At 41.0% G+C, this 24,446-nt stretch overlaps 1 protein-coding gene across 1 annotated transcript in view; it reads right to left on the bottom strand.

Moving 5' to 3' along the window:
- Positions 1-24,446, bottom strand: part of LARS2 (leucyl-tRNA synthetase 2, mitochondrial) — a 1,850,943-nt gene that overhangs the window by 68,279 nt on the left and 1,758,218 nt on the right. The window contains exon 19 of the mRNA XM_044070015.1: positions 11,376-11,503. Coding sequence (XP_043925950.1) covers positions 11,376-11,503 — 128 coding nt within the window. The remainder of the gene's footprint in view (positions 1-11,375; positions 11,504-24,446) is intronic.

The raw sequence follows: 24,446 nt of genomic DNA on the forward strand, positions 1-24,446 counted from the left end.
CAATCCCAAATAAATCCAAGACCCAATCCTCCAAAGGCAGGTGTCCTGTCTGGTGGACCCCAGCCATAAACAAACTATTGAATAGAAGGAAGAAGCTACTACATGATAGAGCAAAATTCCAAAAAGGGAAGGCATCTCTGATCAGTATTAGCAAAAAACTACGGGCACTCATAAAATCGTCTAAGGCCAGCTTCGAGAGAAAAATTGCACAGGACACTAAGGATAATCACAAGGCTTTCTTTAGTTATGTTAGGAACCTGGGTGGGAATTCCCAGATATGCTCAGAATTAGTCCAAAATGACAAAAAATACACTGAACCCACAGACATTGCCAACATCCTAGCTGACAGGTTCAGCGCAAACCCTCCCCCCCACCAAAAGGGCAAATATCTATCTCAGCAGAGTGCTGCCCCCCTGACATCTCAGATGCTCAGGTAAGAGCCGCCCTCTCCAAAGCAAAAAACACAGCATCAATGGGACCAGACGGTGTCCTGGGCTGCGTCCTACATGAACTCCAAGAAGAGCTAAACTCAAACATAAAACTACTGTTCCATCTCAGCCTTACTACAGGATATGTACACAAAGAGTGGCGTACAGCAACAGTGGTCCCGCTCCACAAAGGTGGTGCCTCAACGGATCCTGGAAACTAGCGCACCATAAGCCTGACTAGCTTGGTCTGCAAAGCTATGGAAAGGATCATCATGGACCTCATAAATAAAGATATTGGACACCTACAGACACTGGATCCTACCCAGTTCGGCTTTGTTAAGGGCAGATCCTGCCTCTTAAACCTGGTCGATTTATTTGAAACAGTCCCCAAGGCCATTGACGAGGGGAAGGTGGTCCACACAGCCTACCTGGACCTCGCAAAAGCCTTCGATACAATACCCCACTCGGGCATTATAGATAAGCTCACCAGCTTAAATATAAACCCCTATGTCACTAGATGGGTTGCAAACTGGCTCAAGGACAGAACCCACATGGTTAGAATTGCTGGTGCCATGTTAGACTCCAAACCAGTTACAAGTTGCGTCCCACAAGGCTCAGTCCTGGCACCTCTCTTGTTCGGTATATATTTCTCGGAGGTAAAGGTCAACACGGAAGGACTGTGGCTGACCAAGTTCACAGATGACTGCAAACTAGGCGCCATAATCGAATCTCCAACCAACACAAACATCCTACAAAAGGGTCTCATAGAAACAGACAACTGGTGCCAGAGCCATGGCCTTAAGCTAAATGCCAAAAAGTATATAGTCATCCCCTTTGGCAAAAACAAAGTGCCCACAAATTACCACATAGGTGGTAATCCATTAAGTACGGAAGAAGTAATTAGGGACCTGGGGACCCAAGTTGATAGCAATCTCTCATTTGAAAACCACATGGCCAAAGTGGTTAGAAAAACATTTTATATAGCCTACCTAATCATGAAGGGATTCACATCTAGATCAGGGGAGGTCATCATGCCTCTTTACTCATCTCTCATCAGGCCCATAATTGATTACAATGCCTCTTTTGGGATGTACCTTACCAGACACCTGCAGCAACTGGAAAGACCCCAAAAGTACCTCACCAAGAGGATCAAAGGGCTCAAACAGAGGCCATATGCTGCCCGTTTAAAGAAACTACAGCTCTACTTAGTGGCATACTGCCTTCTCAGAGGCGATCTGTGCCTGACGTATAAAGCCATGTCCAACCCGGAATTAATGGACATGCTGCACCTCAGAAAATCCAAATCCCATTGAGCTACACGCTCGAGAGACTTGAACCTCAGCACTGAAATAAATAGGACATGCTGGAGGGACAGATTCATAACCCAGAGACTCCATTCACTCTGGAATAAAATCCCAGTCCAGGTTAGGCAGAGTCCCTCATTGACTCTCTCCAAGAGGAATCTTGATGAGTGGATGGGAGATCGTAGGTTTACCCCGGGTATCACTTCTGTGTCACTGTTAGACAGAGGCACAGTATACTAACCTCAAAAAAGGGCATAGCAAAATTCATTTAAAATGGGTAGCGAAAGCCAAACACACTCTGGCTAGGCTTATAAATGCCCTAGGGCAGATAGCCTAGTATGAACCTATGAACTATCAGTTTCTGTCCCCTGGCTTTCTAAATATACCATAAGCCTGCTGTTCTCTCACTTTGTATTATACTATCTTTCCTTTAATTTTTTTTTATAAACTGGCTAACATTTCTCTATTAAATCATTGTCATATAACTTGTATCTATTCTTAACCAATGTTTTCATAAAATGTCTAATTCTGTATAATTATTTAAACTGTAATTGTTTTTGCATTATTTTTAAAGAATGTGACATTATTATTATTAAAATGTTTTGTAATACATTGGAGCTTTTCACCCACACATCTGCTGGGCTCCTACCGAGTCAGACTTCCTCAATAATCAAATATCAATAAACAAATAAATAAATAAAACTCTAACACCTCTCACAGTAGTAACATTAACCTCACCATGCCCAAGAGTATTGTGAGGCCTCTTTGTCCCAATAATGTCAGGCATTTTCCCATTGTGCCCAATCTAGAGGCATTATTATGTTTGGAAATTGATGTTTGTGTCACTTTTTTATAATTGCTTAACATTTGTAATTAGTAGCCTTCATTCATGAACTGGAACACAGACAGCTTGGGTTTTCTGAAAACTATATTAGTGTATACATCACCCTAACTTTTAAAACCCTTTTATTAAAATCTCATGTAAGACACAGGCACACATACATTAACAAAAAAGAAAAAAAACACAATTAACATTTTTTTTCATTTGCACAAATTATACGTCTTTTTTTCTTTATAACAACTGTCTTCCAGTCCAACATTGCATAAGTCACTCTTCCCTTTAACCTCACTATTCCGAGCAAAAATCCTAAACCTTCTAGACTTTGCTACATACTTGGAGACATGCATATGTCCTCTCATTGTTCCCCAATAAATTTATTTTCCAGTTTCACTTCCCAATCATTTCTAACCTCCTCTGATCGATTCTTATAGTTATCATGCAATATTTTATATGCCCTACTAATTATCCATTTTTAACAAAAGCTTTTGTTCTAGATTTGGCTTAACTCTAACAGAGCAGGTCTTTCACTTAGAACTCTTCTATCCCTTTTTCTTTGCCTATATGTTGACATTAATCCCTGTTATGGGAAGGCAGTCTCTTACCTGCAATCCAAACTTCTTCTTGTCCTCATCTCACTCTATTACTTTTCTTTTTCTAGTAATTCGATCTCAACACCTTGTTTCCTTTGCCAGACTTCTCCAGTAAAGTTCAGCCCTCTTTTGCATATTTTATGTACTCCTACTTGCAGGGGGGCCTATTGGCAAAATCTCCTTTCTCCATTTCTGTGCTGGCTTAGTTCTTAAAATACTAACATCACCCTAACTTTGAATAAAAATATGCAGGATGTGCTTTACAAAAGGTCAAGAGCACTAGAACAAAACTTTATCAAGATACAACAATCTAAGAATATATATGAAGACACAACATAATTCTGACTTGAAATAAGGAATGGACAAAATTCCTTGTTGTGAAAGAGCATAATCCATCATCAAAACACCACTCCCATGGATATGAAACAACAAGAAAGTCAGTTACCTCATGTCATCTCCGACTCCGCTGGAACAGCCCAGGTGTGGGGAAATGAAATGGGGCAGAGAGGCCAGATCTTCTTGATGCTCCACTGTTTGCAATGTCAATAATTATGCAAAGCAGAACTTCAGTGAAAGTGTCATTCTTGGTATGGCAAACGGAGGACTTCTTCCAGATGACAGAGGCACCCAAAAATTACAGTAAATATAGGGAACACAAAAGGTCCAAGGAGAAAGATGTTTCAGAGGGACTCTTTAAATCCAACGGTCTACATATGTAAATATCAGAAAACTCTAGATCTGCAGTACAGATGCCACCATTATTAGACATTTGGTAAACAAATGCAAGGTACATGACAGATGAAAAGATGCAGTACCTCAGAGTATCCGCCTTTCTTTAAGGCAGAGTTTTCTCAAAGTGTGTGTGTGTGTGTGTGTGTGTGTGTGTGTGTGTGTGTGTGTGTGTGCGTGCGTGCGTGCGTGCGTGTGTGTGTGTGTGTGTGTGTGTGTGTGTGTGTGTGCATCATTTAAATAGGCACAAGGAGTGAGGTAGGCAACTACCCATGATACAGGGCATGGAGGAGTGAATTTAATTTACAAAAAAAACTCCAATGGTGTTAAAATACTTCAATACACTTTCTTTTTTTTCTGTTTTTTTTATTTCTAATTAAATTTCAGCTTCCGTTTTGAAGTTTTTGGTCTTGTAATAGGGAGCCATTCTGATCTCAGAGAAAATATCAAAAACCTCCTGTGTTTCTATACAGTATTTGTGTATCAAGCTATAAACATTAAATCTATTTAGTACACGAATCACTAACAAGGAAATACAGCAGGATGGCATGAAGAAGGGCAGTTCTGAACATTATGTACCCTAAACAATGGCTGAAGGTACTTAGCTATGAAATCAGAATCCTACTCCACATTCTCTTGGGAACAAACAGCAATTTGGGGGGGGGGGAGTACAGTTGCACAAAATACAAACGAACAAGAATCCAACTAATAACCACACCCTCTGGGTGTTCTGAAGAAGTCCCACTTGGGGATGAAAGCACTTAACTGTCTGCAATAAATCTGTGGAGTTTTATCTGGACTTTTGCTGTTTCTTACAAAATCTTACCATAACAGTAGATGTCCTTCTTCTCACTGTTGCAGTACTCATAACGTGTGGGATCTCCTGCCAAGGATAGCCCAATGTACAGCCAGCATACCCAAAGCCTTTATATTCTCCCAGTGTCATATGCCAGGCTTATGCTTCCAAGCAGGTGTAGGGCATAAAGGTGACATATGCATGCTCCATACTCAGAACTGAAGTTCCCCAGGAGAAGTAGAGGAACCTCCGTAAAAAGGAGAATATGCACATCCAGAGGGGAAAAAGAAGCAGAAGAGAAAGTCAAAGACCCCTCAGCCAACAAATATTTCCCAAGAGACGAAAGAGATAAAAGGGGGCAGGAGGGAGTGACTGAATACTGCAACAGTGAAAAGACAGCCATCCACTGCTATTGTAACATTTTATACAACTGCACTATGCCCTTCCTTATTATTATTGCAACATTCATAACATGAGGGAGATTATCAAAGTTACTGAAAAGAATGGGAGGAAAAAGCCACAGAGGACCCCTGCACAAACCCATGAAGGACAGCAATGGCAAATCCTGCCTTGGCTCTGAAAATGACATCCAAGTTGTAATGTCTAGTAAAAGTGTGGACAGAGGACCAAGTGGTAGCTTCAAGGATGGATCTAGTATCCAAGCCCTTGAAAAAACTTCCATAAGTGGCCACTGCTCTTGTAGAATAAGCTCAAAATGAAGCAGAAAGCTGTTTTGCCATGAAAAGAATAAAGGTCTTAGAAATCCAGAAGGGCATTGTTTAGAAACCATCACATCCAATGTCCCAGTATGAAAAGAGACAAAAAGCTGCTCAAATTTGCGGATTGCCTTTGTCTTACCCAAATAATACCAGAGGTGTATCTATAGATCCAAGATGTGAACAGCCTTCTCACTGGCAGATTGTGGAGAAGGGAAACAAGAAAGGAAGCTGGACAGTCTGATTAACAGACAACTCAATGACCACCTTCGGCATTAAAGGAGGATTCATATGCAAAGACACCCTATCCCTATGAAAAATCAAATAGGGAGGAATCACCTTTACAGCCCAATGTTCAGAGATCTCTTGAATGAAGTAAGGACAACCAGCAAATAAAGTTAAGATATCAGAAGGGAGGAATAGGTTTTTTTTGTAAAAAAAGGATGCCCTTAGTGAATTGTTTGATCTCAAAATGAGTGGCCAGTGGTGGGTTCAAAGGCAGACAAGCAGAGACTGATGACCAGTGAGCTTTAACAGAAAGGGACCTTCAATCAGAAGGGATCCTGGTGATACTTGAGACACCAAACAGAAAACTTACATTTAGCCATATAGGATTTTCTGGCAGTGGATTTCCTGGACTTCTGCAGAACTTTAAGGACATCCTCAGAAAGTGGTGTCTAAATGGGAACAAACTCCTGTCACCCAAAGTGTCAACTGCAAACTGGACAAGTGAGGGTGAATGAGAAAACCCTTGTCTTGTGTGAGGAGATCCATCCGGTGAAGTAACTTGTGATGACTGCCCCAGCCATGTGAAAAAGGAGGGAAAATCAGTGCCATCTTGGCCAGAAGAGAGTCACCAGCAAGATTCTTAGAGTTCTTCCTGATCTTGTGCAGGACCCTGGGCAGAAGTGGAAGAGGAAGGAAAGCATACAGGAACATCCTCTTCCATGAAAAGGACATGGTGTCCTGACCACCTTTCAAGTCAGAGGACTTGGGACACTTGAACAGAAATGAGGAAACTGCCTGTTCAGAGGGTTGGCAAAAAAGATCCACTTGATGAATATCCCACTTATGTACTATACCCAGAAATGCCTGTCTGTGAAGCATCTATTTATGAGGTTATGTCCTGGGTGTGCGCAAGGAGTTTGCCACTAAGCTTTGTTCTGATGAAATGTAGACCACCTGAAGTCTTACCTGATGACAGATAGCCAAATCACAGGCCTGAAGGTCTAGTCTGCAAAAAAGCAAAACCTTGTGCCTCCCTGTTTATTGATGTACCGCATGACTGTAGTGATGTCTATAAAGACCTTTAAAGGGCCTGGAGACCAAAGAGAATGAATGTCAAGAATGAGTGCCCTCATTTATTTTCTATTGATGTGGTATGACCTCTGATGAAAGGGCTGTAGACCCTGAACCCTCAGATTGTTGGAAGAGGCACCTACCCCACCCCTGATCAGAAGCATCTGTGAATAGCTCCTGAGTAGGGGCAGGAGTCTGAAAATGCAGTCCTAGATTGAGAGTGATCTGTTGAATCCACTAGGGAAACTCAAGTTTGAGAGAAGGAAATAAGGGGACCAGAAACTCCAGGACATGGCAATGCTGAAACCAAACTGCCTTCAAGTACCATTGAAGTATCCTCATATGAAGCTTGCCAAAGAGGAGCAAGGGAATAGAAGATACCATGAATCCCTGGACACTGAGAAATTCTCTTGCAGGAATGAGAGAAAAGGGAAGCACAGACTGGACACAAGTTGAACTCTGGAAGAAGAAAAAGAAGCCAACATTGGAATGGTTTGAATTCTGCAACCCAGAAAAATGTGGTCTTGAGGAGGAGTCAGACTGGGCTTCTTGAGATTGATGGTGAATGCCTGACTGAGCAGAGGGAGCATGGTGAAGTTCAGATCCTGCAAATGCCTGAATTGGGAGGAAGTCTGAAGAAGCAGGTCATCCAGATATGGGAATCTGTGGATTCCCTGAAGCTTGCAAAAGAATATGACAGGGGCCAGACATTTGACGAACACCACTAGGGCCATAGAAAGACCAAAGAGCAAAGCACGGAACTGAAAATAACAGGAAGAAACAGAGAAACATAAAAATTTCCTGAATAGAAGATGGATGGGAATATGAAGATATGCACCCTTTAGGTCTAGGGGGACTAGAAAAGGCTGTGGAAGTAAGAGAGAAAACAAGAGTATGGAGGGAAAGCATCCAGGAGGAAGGAATATTTAAAAAGGTATTTAGAAAGGAAAGATATAGGACTGGTCTCCAGGATGCCTCTTTCTGGGGACCAGAAACATTCTGGAGTAAAACTCTGTTCCTGTTTGGGATACTAGAATGATGCCCTGGAAGAGGTTGAGGAAAAGACCTGAGAAGGGGAGGAAGGGATTTTCATACCACAAAATAATCATGACAGATAATAGACATAACCCAAGAGTCCAAAGGTATCTGTTGCTAGCCAGGAGGGATAGCAAAAGCCTGAGAGACAGGGGCAACCTAACCTATGCAAGGGGAAGAGAAGAAAATATGTCAGATGGAGGCAAATTTGTTCTGAAAAGGAAGCTTTTGAGTTTTAAAAGTCTAGTTGGGCTTATAAACAAAAATACACTTAGGAAGCCTCTTCCATTTTGAAGGTTGATGAGGCTATCTATGGACAAAGATAGACTTAAGATAGCTTCCCTGAAATTTGGGCATGGAAGAAACAAAGATTTGTTTAAGATCCTGCATCAATTTATGTCGGTCGTCCAGTAAGGATAAAACAGACAGACAATTGTGGGTTTGGTTCAAGCAGCTTTATTATATACAAACACATCAGGAATGAGGCTTAGTAACTGAAACTTAAATAAACTTACAAACAGACTGACTAATACACTCATACATGTTAACACTCTGGCTGTTGTCTCAAAATGGCACTACTGCCTGCACGTGCTCACTGTTTATATGCCTAAACTTGGAAATGCTTCTTAAAGTTACAACACACGCTCAGTTCTACACTTTACCATTGTCTTGTAGAGTCTTAGACAAGTCAGCAGGGGCTGTACCAAAGAGATTCTGATTCTCCTAAGGAGCACCTAGTAGCTTGGCCTTAATATCACAGGTAAAGCCTGGAGGAAAATCCAGGAGTATTTCCTCATAACTGAACAAGAAGCAGACGCTTGAGAGGATGGATCCATTGCATCATAACTACATCTGATGGAGTGGTAGGCGTCCTGAGAAGTGGAATTTAATAAGGAGAGGGCAGCAGTACTTCCTTCAGAGCCAAACCCCCCTTCAATCTGTGACAAAAGGGCCAAAACATACCTAGTCATATGGGTTTGATAATTAATGACCCTGAAGGCCAGAGTGGCAGAAGTGTATACGTACCCTGGGTCAAATGTTTGACTTTGGTTCTCAAGATAAATAGAGAGAATAGGTGGCTGAAAAGCATTCTGGGAACAAAAGCCTGACAAATGGTACACTGGATATGATCATGTGAAGCACATGGACAGAACAAACACTTCTTGTGATGGACTTCATGAGGGTACCTGCTTCCCACACTAACATTTTCCCATTCCGGGATGAAATAAACCCTAAGTATGCAAGTAAAGGAAGAAAAAATGGAACCCCTATGGGGCACTTATCTGTAAACTGTTTGGTACACACCAGCTCAGCAAAGGGCATTCAGAATGACATTTAACTGTGGCGTTTGGACTGGCAGCAAAGAAGTTCTGAGTATGAAGAGTATGCAAGTCATCTTTATGTTATACACCTGCATGGGGAGCATATGCATGATGTACAATGTAAAGGTTTTGGTACATTGGCTGGACGTTGGGCTATCCTGGGCAGGAGATCCTACATGTTATGAATACTACAACAGCGACAAGGAAGGACATCTACGCTCTAATACCCTTTGGTCATAGGCTTCATGGACTTTAATGGAGACATTTGGAGGTTGGCTTTGAGCTTCAGAAAAGACAGTCTCTCAGAAGATGTAATGTGTTGGGAAGCTGTTAATTCCAGACAATGAAAGTAAATAATAATGCTAAGAGACCACTGACTCTTTAAATGACTTTGCAAGCTGCATATAAGTGAAAAAACACTTACCACAACTGTCTGGACACCTACAATCAAGACTGCCATGCCTGGGAAACACTACCGGAGGACTCAAAAGGAAAAATGTGGCCTAAGCTTGGATCATGTTGGCTTTCAGTGAAGACACCATGGCTTGAAACAGTTGCAGAATACAGACATTTCTTCAAAGACAAAGCCTTTTCTAGTTTAGTGTAAATCTTTGATATGGTCCTGTGTGTTCTGAGTGAAGAAGTCTTCATCACTCAAGGATGCAACAAGGAAACACTGTCTAAGCAAAGAAAGCAGTCAAAACCAAGCTACCAAAATATATGACTACTGATCAGTGATGACGAGGTTTGACAATCAGCTATCAGCAAATGAAACAACTACAAACTTGCTTTGTAGTGGGGTGTGCACCCTATATGCATCCTCAAGTAGGAGGTTCGGTTACTTGCTCTACAGACCTTTTCATTCTAACTCAAAGGTTAGTACAGGCTGGAGAAGGAGAAATTCTTAGCCTCAGCAATCCTGGTCAACAAAATGCTATCTGTAACATTACAGGTTTGCAACATATACAAGAAAAACAAAAAAATTTCACCAAGAACCGCAACTCTTATAGAAACACAAGATGGACAGTGACTGAAGCTGACCTCCAAAATGCAGATGGACATAAAATAAACTGGAAAATAACTCCACAAACAAAATTTATTAAGCGCTTTTGTCTTGGACTTTGCCAAGACTTCATCAGAAAAAGCATTACAACAAAATCACTGTTTAAATAGAACATTCCATTAATTAATCAATTAAATAATTACTTCATCTGTCTTTTTTTAAAAAACAAGAACAATTAAATGAATTTAAAAGTTGTATGTGAAATATACTTTAAGTAAACCACATATATTTGTATGAATATTATCTATTCAATGCTCTACATTTTAAAACAGGCAAAATTGAAATGGTTTCATTTACACCTGGTTAATTACTTGATTATTTTATTTAATTGATTAATTAGTGGAATGTTCTATTTAAACAGCGATTTTGTTGTAATGCTTATTCTGATGAAGTCTTGGCAAGATCCAAGACGAAAGCGCTTAATAAATTTTGTTTGTGGAGTTATTTTCCAGTTTATTTTATGTCCGCCTGCATTTTGGAGGTCAGCTTCAGTCACTGTCCATCTTGTGTTTATATAAGGTTTGCAACATAGGTTTTTCATTATGCAAATACTATATAATTTGGTGTCAAAACATTAATCTTCCATTAATAAATACACATCACAGAACACTTTGTGCCTATAAATACCAACAGTAACACAACTGGGTATAGTCAAAAAGGAGTCCAATCCAGTGGCTGTAAGCAAGAGCTTGTTTTATCAGCTTTGCAGTTTGGTGATTCTGCCAAGAGAAGACAATTTTCATGCCTGAGATGCTAAGGACAATTGAAACCTGCCCATCTATGTAACTAAGATTATAAGAAATGAGGTAGTGGAACCGATTCTTCCCAAAGTATCAACATTTTGAATACTTTTTCTACAGAAATGGAAGTCAAATATAAACTGTGACATTTCATATTTATGCAACTATTTGTATCTCTGCTCTGCTGAGAAGAACAGATCCAGAACAGTTTCGGATCAGTAGCCCAGGCAGAAATATACAATTCCTCAGTAGCAGAACCATTCTGTTTGAGGTTCTCAATGACACTATGAACAGCACAGCCAAAGAACACTTTCCACACTTTAGGGAAGTATTTGTGCAGGATGGAGACATATGAAGAAAAAAAAAAGCAAAATAAAATGTTCAGTATAAAATGCACAATGTAAACTTATAAAGTCCAGCTTCTGCCAGAATTTCCTAATTTCAAATACTTTAAATGATTTAACCTGTAAACAGCACTGCAAAAATAAATAAATAAATAAACTAACCCTTACCTGGACCACCATTTCCACTGTATCAGGCTGCTGCAGATACTCTGGGTCTACACTTGGCCATAACTGAAGCAATACATCTTGGTCCCACCGAAAACGCGTATCAGATTTATTCTCCACATGTGATATTCCTGCAATACATAAAACTGTGAGTAACTTATTTGTATAGCCATAATATTCTTTAGGAGAAACATCAGGAATCCAAGGTTGTCCACTTAATATACTTCAGATTTCTTTTTTTTTTAAGCCAAATTGAAACCTCTCTACCTCCTTGAACTTCATAGTTATAAATACAACAAATATATTCTGCTACACTGGAATCAGTTTCACTAAACATTTGTATGTAAACAATTCTTGTTCATGAATTATGGTGTAATTAAAACAGAAAAAGCATGACATCTGGGGAACTTTAGGGCACTTGTCAGCCACGGCATACCTCTTAACCTCCTGGCACAATAATTCTCACCAAAGCCAAAAATAATGGCAGAAGAAAGACCCATAATCAGGGACGGATTTTAAATAACGCCATTATAAACTTACAAGGACAAGTTTTGCATTAGCATGCATTTTCTTAAGCATGTTAAGTCTGAAACTCAAACGTCTGTCATTATTTATCGACTTTAATCCTCAACGATTTGCCAGAAAACCACATATTTTATGGGGAACAAACCAAAAACATTTGGCAAAAATTTAGACATTCTGCAAAATTATGGAAAATTAAGAAGTATGAAGTAGGAGACGGGTGATATGAGACAATATAATGGAATCAGGAAGCCAGAGGAAGAGCACTGCAGATTCAAACAGCATCCCAGATGAAGGGCTATCATAAATTTAGTGACGTTGGTAGTGGCTTTAAATATAGAGAGCGATGACCAGGAACTGGACATTCAGTGTGCTATACAATGTTCAAGAAGGATGTGGATTAAAGAAGTGTGGACTGCACAAGATGTGAAGGACAGATTCAAGGCTATGGAGGTACAGATGACCAGGCAGGAAAGGAATTACCTTGAATTGCTATGAAAGCAGCCCTACTTCTAGAAATAATATCCAATTTGTAATGTGTGACAAAGGTATTTGACCAAGTAGCAGCCACACAAATGTCCTCTATCGAAACTTTGGACAAGAAGGCTTGAGATGTAGACTTGAACCTAGTAGAATGAGCTTTAACATACCCATGTAGAGGGATACCTTTAGATGAATATACACGAGAGATGCAATCTATGATCCATTTAGACAAAGTGAATTTAGACACTGGCCTTCCCTTTCTAACACTGGAGAAGAAGACAAAGAGCTGGTCAGTTTTTCGAAAGATTTTGTTCTGTCCAAACAGAAACACAGTTGTCTATGGACATTTAGCAGGTAAAGAGTGTATTCACCCTTGTTCTGGAATTTGGGGAAGAAAACTGGTAGGTTAATGGCCAGACTGACACTGTTTTCGGATGCAACTATGGGCAAAAAGGAAGGATTAGTATGCAAGGTGACTCTATTTTTATGAAAAATCAAATGGGGGGGGGTTGGCTGACAATGCTTGTAATTCAGATACCCTTTTAGCCAAAGTGATGGCCACCAAAAAGGCAGTTTTCCAGGAAAGATATTTCAAGTCTACCTTGGCTGAAGGTTCAAAAGGAGGTAGGACAAGATCTTGTAGCATCATGGTTAAGTCCCACAGAGGTGGGGTACTTTATAGGAGGTCTAAGGAAAAAGGTACCCCTGAGGAAGTTCTTACACAGTTTAGATGAAGCGAGAGAAGATGAATTGTCCCCAGTATGATAATATTGCGATAGCTGCCAGTTGCACTTTAATAGTAGCAAAACTTGCCCCGCTTTGGAAAATTGAAACAAGAAAGTCTAAAACTACAGGAAGAGGGGCTGTAAAAGGATCCAAATGTTTTTGGTGAGCCCATATTGAAAATCTCTTCCATTTACTTTTATAAATCTTTCTAGTAGAGGCTTTATATGAGGGTATTAAAATCCTTTGAACCGGTGAAGAAAGCCTGGTGTTTTGAGCCTTCATTGGAATTGGAGAAACCATGCCGTCAGTTTTAATCCTGGAAGATATGGGTGATGAATCTGCCCTGATGGGTGGGACAAAAGATCTGGATGTGGTTCCAGCATCCATGGAGGACATACTAAGTCAGAACAAAGTACAAGGGAACCAAATCTGCCGAGTCTAGAAGGCAGCAATGAGGATCACCTTGTTCTTCAACTTCTGTGCTTTCTAAAGAAACTTGTGTAAGAGGGGTAGGGAAGGGTAAACTTAAAGAAATCCGAAGGAAGGAACATGGATTACACCATCTCTCAGTGACTGTTCCTGAGGAGGGATCAGTGCAAAGTACCTACTGCATTTGCTGTTGAGGGGCGAAGCAAAGAGGTCACAAAGCAAACAAGTTGCAATAAGGTTGACCCCACTTGTGGAAAATCATGTTTACCACTAATTGATTTAGAGACCACTCATAAGGCATCAGAGTCTGTCCTCCAGAATGCTGGATTTCCCCCAGAATGTGTGTTGCAACTAGGAAGCAGTTGGAAGAGGTCGCCCATTGCCAAACCCTCATTGCTTCTTGACATACGGGGTAAGATCTGGTTTCTCCCTGCTTGTTGAGGTACCATACCACAGACATATTGTCAGTTTGTATCACAATAGTTCCTTGAGGAAGAAAGCTCTGTAATGCTTCCAGTGCTAGAAGCACTGCTGTCATCTCTAGGACACTGATATGCAAATTAATCTCCTGTGTCACCACGTGCCTTGGACCATCCGACCCAGGAAATGCCCACCCCCACCCCAGCTGGGAAGCATCCATGGTCAATGTGGCATTGGGGAGAGGAACAAGAAAAGGACATCCCTGTTCGACTTCTTTCAAGTGGAGTCACCATAGAATGGCATCTTCCGAGTGCAGCCATCATAGAAACGAGTCCTTGCACACTCGGGACAATTTGACTGGTTGATTTAGCGGATTCGGCATCCACTGAAGGATTCTCATATGTAAGTATGCTGTTGGAATCAAGGTTATCATGGCAGCCATCAAACCTAATGCTCTGAGGATTAGACCTGCTTGTGGTTTGGGAATGGCCAGAATTGTTTGATATGCGATTTTAAGGTGCATATCCTGTCTGGGGGCGGATAGGCTAGGCAATTAGCTGTGTCTAGACGTGCTCCTATAAAGTCTATCAGCTATACTGGATGAAGCTGCTATTTTTGCATGTTAATTCAGATGCCCAGGGTAGGGGTAAAGTAAATAGTCCCTGACTTGTAGTAGTATATGCCTGGTTGATGCAGTCAGGAGCCAGTTGTCTAGATAAGAAAACATGTTGAATCCATGCAGTCTCAAGTGAGCTGCTACTGCCATTATGCATTTGGTGAGCACTCTGGGGGCTGTGGCGACTCCAAAGGGACATACTCTGAACTGATAATGAATGGCTCCCAGCTGGAAGTGGAGAAACTTTCACATCAAAATGATCAGACACTTCAGATAGTACATGTCCTGAAGGTCGATATTGCACATTCAATCATGCTTTCATAACAGTGGTAGAATGGACATCATGACCATCTGAAACTTCACATTGTCTACTGATTTGTTTAGTAAAGTTAGGTTCAAGATTGGTCTTAGTCCCCCTGTCTTCTTTGGCACTAGAAGGAACCTTGAGTAAATTCTAGATCCGACTTGGTCTGGTGGGACCTTTTGAATGACTCTTTTTTTTCCTATCAGCTTTGCAATTTGTAACACTGCTTCACCTCTGGGTGGAACATCGGACAGACTTGGAATGGAATATCCTCTGGATATGATCCTTTGCAGCCAACAATTGTTTGTGATGGCTAACCAGGCATCTGGGTGTAAAGATAAGCATCCCTGACTGCCTCCAGAGAGGGACAGTCGGGCAACCTCTCAGGAGTACTGAAAGGACCTATCTGAGAAGGAATCTCATGATCTTTGGATTTTGTGGACACCCTATGCTGTGAGGGTGATATTTACCATTATAGTTATTTTCCCCTGTGCCTCTGGGGGAAAACCTCCCTGTGACTCCTGAAAAGGACTTTGAGACTTTTTGAACCACAATTTTTTAGCACCACACTGGTTCCTGGAGAAAGGTCTTTGTGAGGCAGAAAAACAGATTCCAATGGCAGACAAGGTCTTTCCATCCTTCTCACTACAGGAGATTGCCTCTTTAACTGTGGGCCAAACGATGATGATCCATTAAAATGAGTATTGATGAAGGATGCCTTGAAAGGTTCCACAATGTCACAGAGCCGCATCCAGGCATGACGTCTTGTAGCAATGTCTGAACTGGCAACCCATAAGGTACCCTTTGCAGCATTCAAGATTAGCCTAATGGATGTGCTAGAGATGGACTTGTAGAGTGGTCAATCTGGAAAATAAGGTTTTCTGTTCCTCTGCCGACATGGATCCTGAGGCAGAGCTAGACAGATCCTTAATTAAGTCCCTCTGCAGTCTGGTAAAGTGTGCCAGGTAGATCAGCGATTGCAATGCAAAAGTTGCTGATATGTACATGCTGATATGTACACCCACTTCCCAAATCTGTCCAAAACTCTAGCCTCCCTGTTAGGGGGGATGGCTGCTGCAACAACCACAGCATCTACTGTACCTAACGGATCTAACTAAAGATCTTGTCATCTCTCTTTGGAATGGGTTCCACAGTGTCTGGTTCCTTTCATGACCTGCAGAACACAAGGCCGATAAGGTTATCCGTGGGGGGTGGGGGTCACCCAAGATGTAGATAGGCCAGACCCAAATTCCTTCAGCAACACTGACTCCTCTAAGGAATGACTTGGGGTAGACCAACCACCTCTTTGATGTAGTATTTCAAGGATATCTCCAAAGGAGACATCATCTGTAGGAGATCTTGGGGACCCTTCCCCTTCATCAAAGTTCATGTCTTCTGTCAGTTATTCCTGATGGGAATCCAAGTACCTCCTCTTGCACAGTCTCTTTTGAGGGACCTCCTCTGTGGGATGTTCCAGGGAGGTGTTGTAAGAGATGGGGAGCTCCACATGAGGAGCTGTTTGGAAGCTCCTAGGGTTTGGCTGTCCCTGAGGTGGAGGATGAGCAGGCTCAGGGGCAGAAGTCAAAACAGGAGTAGGCTCTGAAGGAGGTAGAGTCAATGTAATTCTCTCAGCTGGAAGAATACCCTCTCCACCACTTCGAATGCAGAAGGACCTGGAGAGACCAAAAGCAATCTCTCCTGAACCGTGGCTCTAGGAGCAGACAACTCCAAACCCTCAAGGATTCCCTGCCCCAAGGGAGAGTCAGAGCCAGCTGTCAAGCGCAGTGGCTCCAAGGGAAAGTGACAGCTCTGACCACTTCAGAGTCAGGGACATTCTCTTGGAACTGACACCAACACTTTGGTTCCAAGATCCATCGTGCTCCAATAAAACTGGAGCCGATCGGATCAGAGGCGTTGTCAGAGCCGAAGAAGGAAGGGCCATCAGGTCTGCTGTATTGACTCTGGTTACCTCCAGATCTGAGGTCTCTGAAATGGCAGGTTGGATGACAGAAGTAGTACTCAAAGGCATAAAGACAGGATGGGGGCTCATGGATCCGGTGGGGGATGCAACAGGCAAAACCCTCATCTGTATCTGCATCCTGAGGAATCTCATCAACCTATCCACCTCCGCTTCAGAAAGTCTTCAGGAAGATTTGACAGAGGATGACATGGAGGTAGGTCTGAAAGACTTCTTTGGATTCCCTTGAAGAACTTGAGACCTCATGGTTGGAGATATGACCTGCAGGGAGGGACTAGGAGTTCGGCATTGAGGAGATGGTAATAATGTTTGTGTCAGATCCAAAGGCCTAGGATCTGACAATGTCAGAATTTTGGCCCATGGCTCAGAAGTAGTTCTTTTTTGCAAAGACAGGACAGGAGAGCATTATCTGTGCTCCCTGGGTTCCTTATGCTTTCTTGTACGGTTTTGAGCCTGAGTTAAGGTTTAGATGGACCAGCAACAGAAGCATGTTGAGGAAGAAGACCCTTTAGAATTAACTTGTTGCAGTGTTCCACAAGAGCTCAGGTACTGAAACCCACACAAATATCGCAAGTCACATCCAAATGAATAGGCCCTAGGTAGTAAACGCACCCACTGTGGGCATCAGACTGAGTGAGGATCTTGTGCCCACAGGAAGTGCATTTTTTTAACCCAACAGGCTTGTCTAGTTTATCAGCCATGTCTAGCAATAAAAACAATTTTCAAAGAGAGACACAGTCTCTTTGTATTTAGTAGAAAAGGAATACAGGAAAGAAGGAAGGAAAACTACCAGCAATGGTAGGGAGAGGTACAGCTAAAGGTATAACAGGAGCTAACTACCTAAATGAATAAACAAAAATAATAAAAAAGTTTGTACATGGGTAAGGTAGGGTAAGACTACAAATAAGTGCCAGAAAAAGGTATCACACAGGACCAACAAGGAGCCACAAGAGAAGAAATCCCAACTTGCTAGAAGTGCAGCAAACAAGTTCTGAGTTAATTTGGAGGACAGGGGCATTATGGGTAAGGGAGGAGCTCAAGAGTCAGATCCTTAGCTATAAAAAAGTGTCTGAGTCAGATACGAAGTTTGGATTTGAACCCACAGGTTGAGGAACAAATGAAAATAACAACATCAGATCACATGGGAAGTAAACAACTTATTAAATCAGACAAGTGCACTGACACGTGCACTTACAAGTGCAAATTCAGGAAAGTCATTAAGGGGAACATTTTGGAGTGTGTATAATCAGAGAACCAAACACTGAACAACATCTAGTAAGGGCACTGTTAAGCAGGTAAATGAAAGGGAGATTATACTCATTGATCAATTCCATATCAGAAGCTTAAGTGAAGGGAGGACTCTGCAAAGTTATGAACGGCCACTATCTTGAAAGTTTGACCTGATAGTAAGACAGAAGAGACCATCAATACAGTACAGCCTTAAACTTCAAAGGGATATATTTCAATGAAAAAAGGCAGTCTCATTGCAAATGTATACATGAATAAATTAAATGGAGAAGAAGGCAAATAAGGAACGATATAATTAGAAATGTCATGCTGAAACAAAATAAAGGAAGGGAATAGAAAAGCAAAAGAAAGGCAGCCAGTTTCAATATGCAAGGTCTTTGTCAAGATGGCAAAAGGGATAAGTATGACTTACAAAAAGCAAAAGGAGAAGACAGGTGGTTACACCACAAAGAACTGACAAATGAAAGTACAAGAAAGTAACAGTGAACAAAACACACAGAGAAGTTGATGACCAAATGGTAAGCAAAAAGGTACACATTGCTCATCCAGCCGAACAGGGACGTCAAAGTTAACAATAAAAGAGAGTTCAGGGAAAAAAAAAGTTCGTGGGAAAGACCTAATTAAAGCTCGCAAGAAACAAAAGGAATGGGCTTAACTCTATCAGCAAAATAAAGACTTTTCAAGTGACATGAAAATCTGGCAACAATTGCAAAATATGGGTACTCTCTAGACTCTGAAATCACTATTTATCCATGTTCTAAAATTATGTTTGGTTATTGAATATTGAAAAACAGCAGATGTTACCTGTCTGCAAAATGGCAACAGAGGGGAAGCTGATGGGACATCCTCACCTTAGTGGCACAATTATTACAAAGTTAAATAAAAGAAAAAATGGCTCAGAATTTGAGGCTTTATGCTGAGACCTGAACTGACAACAGTGCTTGTAATGGACACCGAAAATCACCCTGAAAGGATCTTAAAGTCCTTGCAAGTGGCAAAAATGAAAAGAAGAGGTCAAATGGACAATAAAAACTATTTAGGTATACCTGAATATCCAAGGTCCAGTTACACTGACAGTTGAGCTTTCAAGCCAAAAACTTAAACCATAAAAACAACGAAGTGGAAAAAACCCACTATGCATCAGGTAAGAATCCCATATGTTGTCAAACAGAAAAGGAAATCCAGCAGCGATATCTGATGATCTCATAGTAGCAAGGTGGTGACACAATTTCAAGAACTTGAACTGAACAGCCATGCTCAACATGATGAGAAAGGCTGCTGTGTCCTGATTCTGTTTATTGCAGAGGTCTCACCCAGTGCGCTGTGACCAGTTAAAGGAACTTCATTTTGTGGAGGAAGGACAGACATTTAGTACAAGCACTGAAACAGAATGGAGTAGATGTAATTTATATACTCACTCTCCCCCCGACAGACAGAGTGGAAATAAACCTGATGGATCAGAACATGGACATCTCAAAAAGGAAGAAAGATCACAGTAAAAAAAAAAATAGAATACATAAACAATTTACAAATTTGGCAGCCTCCTTCAATTAATACAAATAGAAAAAAAGAATATGATACCATGCTAGACATGGACCAGAAGAAGAAAGAAGAACAAGGGATTGCAAAAGAAGAAACATGTAACTTGTCTGAATAAATTAAATGAAGTACAAAAGCTGACACCAATGGAAGTGCTTGGAGAAATACTGCGTGTTAATATGACATTGTGCACATACATTGTTTTCAAGAACTTATCACTGCAAAAAGTGGATGTTTGACAATTCATCAAATGCTGCTTAATCATGCTCACCACCTGACAAAACTGTCAATTATGCCAATCACTGACTTCAAACAAAATCACAAAAATCAGTGTCTCTGCAGGGGAGATTGCCTCCAATCCCCCCTGCATCCTCATACCCCCATGATTTTTTATAGGTTAAATTTACAATCATGCATTCTCAGAATTAAGGGAATACGGGCTCTAAGTATAGTGAACCCACAGCATATACACATCCTTGAATAGAGCTGGAGTTCTTTCAGTGGGACGGCATAGGACAGATTTTTGAGACCTTTATCCTTTGTGAGAACTTTTTGTAGCCTCTCCTGCTCTGCAGATCGGGTCAGTGAGGTCAGATACATCCCAAATGGGGTACTCAATCATTCTGATGGGGACACCATCAGGTCCCATGGATGCTGTGTTTTTGCTTTGAGAGCAGTTCTCACTTGGTGGAGATGGAGATGTTTGGGGGCAATCATGGTATAGATATAGATATCTTTGGGGAGGAGGGAAGGGGAGAAGTTGACTGTGAGCCAGTCCAGCCTGTATTGTAGGATCAGTTCACATCAAGAGTTTGTTTATGGCTGGGGGTCACACCAGACTGGGCGCTTACCTGGTACTAAGAGTCTTTGTTTTTGTTTTGATTGGGATTGCCTTGCAGTCCTGTGCTGGCTGGTGTAGAAGGCGTAATTCAGCCCAGCGGAGTGCACCTTCCTTTCCACCAGCCAGGGGCCTTAAGGAACCACACTAGTCTTTAGACACTGAGGAAGTCGGTTTTTTTGAGAAGTTGTTTACTTTTTATTTCAGGTGGGGGTGGGGAGGACCTGGGGGTAGATTAGGAAGTTTCTGATGATCTCCTAGTATGATGGTGTTTGGTGATACATTTATCCTCTCTAGTGTTTCAGGAAGGCCATGAGGTGTTCCTGAGTTTGTGTGGCCTGTAACTGTAACATGCTACAAGAGCAGTCTTGCCTATGGTTAATTGCACCTGGATGGTCTCCTCCGATGCATGATGCGTTGCCACCAGTCTTGGTGTAGGGTGTCCTTAATGATATGGATACCCCCCCCCCTCACTTCTCTTTTTGTGGGGGGGGGCGGATTGAGGAGTATGAGGTAAATAAAAAATGGGGTGCTCTCAGGAGCCTTGAACCAGGTTTCTGTCACAGCACAGACATCGATGTTCTCCATACTGAGGAAAGAAAAAAGGTATTGCATTTGGGAGTGAGACTACTGGCATTGGGCAGCATTACCCTTAGTTTTTTTTTTTGTTTTTTTTGGTTTTGTGTTTGGGTAGGAGGGTTAAAAGTTTAAGAATTTGAAAGGCAAGGCAGGAGATCTATGGCACCTTTGCACCAGGATCCGGATATCCAGGGTGGCAGCGTGAAGCCAGCGTCATGTCATCAAGCGGTCACAGAGACTGGCATGTCATCCTTCACAGCAGGCGAATGGTTACTGGAAAGCCGCTCATCGATTAGCACCAGTGTTTAAAGTGTTTGTTCAAGGATCTGATTATCTCAATGTATTGTGGTCAAGGTATTGGTGAAGGTAGTCAGTAGCTCAAGGTGGTGTATCAAGGTAATAAGTACTGTAGGAGCAAGTGCTAGGTTTAACACAGATAGAGAATAGTCTACTGGAGTCAGTGGAGATGATCTTTTTAGTTATAGGATAAAGCTGATTAGATCAGTAGTATAGTAGGGAGGAAGGTAGTAGGAAAATTTACATGCAAAGAAACAAGACTCAGTGATACAAGTCCAAAAAAATGGGGGACATATATCTCCATCAAGAAAAAAATCTATCAAAAAAAAAAGGTCCCATAAAAACGTACTTTTTCTCCATCCATATGTAGCTACTTATATGGACTCAGTGCAGAAACACGAGTCCTTAAAAGAAATATCACTGAAGAAAATTTTAAAAAAAAACAAAATACAATGAGTAGGTTTTTCGGTACTTATGCATTATCGCAATCAGATTTTGAATGAGGCATAATTGTCAGTGGTGTTGGGAAAGGAATGTAAGTGATCCTGAAAAGCTGTCTTCAAAGTGCTAAGTACTAAGTACTTTTGTATCACACTGGGCAGGCAACAGGAACAAGAATAATGGAAAAATTCCTCTTCCTGTTTAGTGCGCATTACTGATGTGAGCTAATGTGAAATAAAATGAAGACACCTGCTAGTACGGCAGCATCCTTACTGCTAGAACATAAAACAAGGCCTCATTCATCAAAATGACGCATAGCAAGACAGCAGTACTCCTGGTTGTTGGACTGTGACTTTCGGGTCTGTTCCAGACGGCAGTAGTCAGTTACGTTACTTTTGCCTTGATAGTTTGCACAGCTCAGCATAACTTTGAGTGGTGATGTTGCATTTAGGCACTTATTCTTCTGCCGTGGCTTGATTCTATCACTGAAAAGGTGAGTTCCCGATGCTCCCCATTTTTTAACTCACCTGTCTCTCAAAAAAAGCTGAACCGTAAAGCACTGCAGTCACTCATTTAATTCACTAAGCATTGCAGTCACTAACTGAAATCAATGAGCATTGCAGTTAGTCAGCAACACCATGTGTCCACTTTTTCATGTCATTGGAAAACTGGTTGTGAAAAGGGAAGTTCCCCACGCTCCCCGGTTTTTAGCTGTCCTGTCCCTCATAAAATGTTTTTTCCTAAATCCCCAACCATTTTAGGCAGTCATTTAAATCACCAACCATTGCAGTCAGTTATCAATGCCACACATTACCATTTCATACAGTTCAAAATCTGGTTGTGATAATATGCAAGTACCATTTTTTTTCTGAGTAGATATTCTCTTACAAGGTCACCACACACAACTACTATTTTAATCCGTGGACTATTGAGGTACGATTGAAGGCTTGGGTACAGATAAAAACCTTGCTTTATTCCAACACCATTAATTAACCAGCTCACTAACTATAAAAGACATGCTACTTCATGTGTCATTAGTCCTGCTAAGCTCTTTATTTAATTCATCTGTTCATTTTATTTAGATTTTACTGCTCTGGGTTACCACCTGCTCTTTTTGTAAGACAGTCTTGATTCAAGTAATTGTGTTTTGTAAGAAATATGGAAAAAATGGCAAATGTTTTCACATTTTAAGAGAAAACATTTACTAACTTTCTTTTAAATTACGTAAAAAATTAAGATACTATATCAAATGCATCTTAAAATTATCTCAAACAGAAATAACTAAACATCTACAAGACAGACTCTTGTTCACTATTTTTTCAGCAAGTTGTGCTTCAGCAAAAGTCAGTTCTTATGAAAACTGGAGGCTGTGCAACCACAGAATAGATTATATTAAATAAAGGATGCAGTGGGTGAAGTCAATTTGCATGGGAGGGGGTATAGGAAACTTGGCCCCCTACTTCATCCAATGCTGTATGTTTTGTATTTCATTTTTTGCTTTTTCATGGAAACATTCTTCTGAAATACAAATAACTGAATAATAACATAAAAGACTCTTCTCTGGAGTGATAAAGTGAAACTATGTATTAAAAATTAAGTATGGGTTTGATTTGTGTTTCAGAATCACATTTCAGCAAAAAGTTCTCACTTTGGACATCTGGAAAAGTGCCGACCCCACTGTTTTTCTGGTAGTTTTATTAGGGTTAAAAGTTTTCTTTTTAGTCATGACACAGGAAACAGACCACAATGAATTCTTGGGTCATTAGATGGCAAAATATCAAACATACATAGTGACTAGATATTGACAAATCTACAATGCTTTATGGGTGCTCTCAATCACATAAGTTTCTTTTAACTTGCTTCGTGTACTGGATGGTACCTGATACACTGTGATACTATTTGACTCTAATCAGCAAACACAAGAGAAGTCAGTAGTGACAGATGTTTTGCCACTCCAGCTTCACCTTTTTTACTCAAGGAGTGCCTTCTTTGGTTTATATCCAACTCCAAAGGTAAGCAAAGGCTACGGATGCATATATCCTGTATGTATGTACTTTGCTGACCCAGCTTCCAAAGTCTACAAACTGACAATGTTCTCATGTATTTCACTGAAACTTGAATCTGCGGTGTTTATTTTGCTGCAAACTGATAATTACAGCAGTTCACAAAGCAGTCTGACTGCTTAAAGTAATGAATAGTTCCACAATTAAATGTGTGCAGGTTAGAAAATGTGCCATTTGCTCAAAAAAGCTGTGATCTTATATTTTAAACTATGTAAAAGCAGCTGAGATATTCCATGTTCCTCAGTAATATGACTTTGACAGCTTTTTTTCCTGGAGTCTTTCTGGTGTGGTAGTTGTAATGTGCTGTGTACAAAAGGAAAGCAAATGGGGCCTTCAGTCAATGAAGAGTTCCGCAATACGAGTCCTTGGCACCTCCACAACACTAGCAGGAACAGGAAATGTACTTCCTTCCTGACATTTTGCATGTGAGGAACACACAATCATTTGCAACCGTGTGCAATCATTTTGTTCATATTGACATTATGCAAGGCAGCTCCTCATGGTGAAAAGGAAGAAATACAACAGATGTTTTATGTTGTTTTACATACAGTACTTTGTATTCTGTGATCAAATATTGTTAAGTAGCACAGT

The sequence above is a fragment of the Protopterus annectens genome, chromosome 4.part1, assembly GCF_019279795.1.
Source record: "Protopterus annectens isolate FY-2018-M chromosome 4.part1, PAN1.0, whole genome shotgun sequence".
Taxonomy (NCBI): Eukaryota; Metazoa; Chordata; order Ceratodontiformes; family Protopteridae; genus Protopterus; species Protopterus annectens.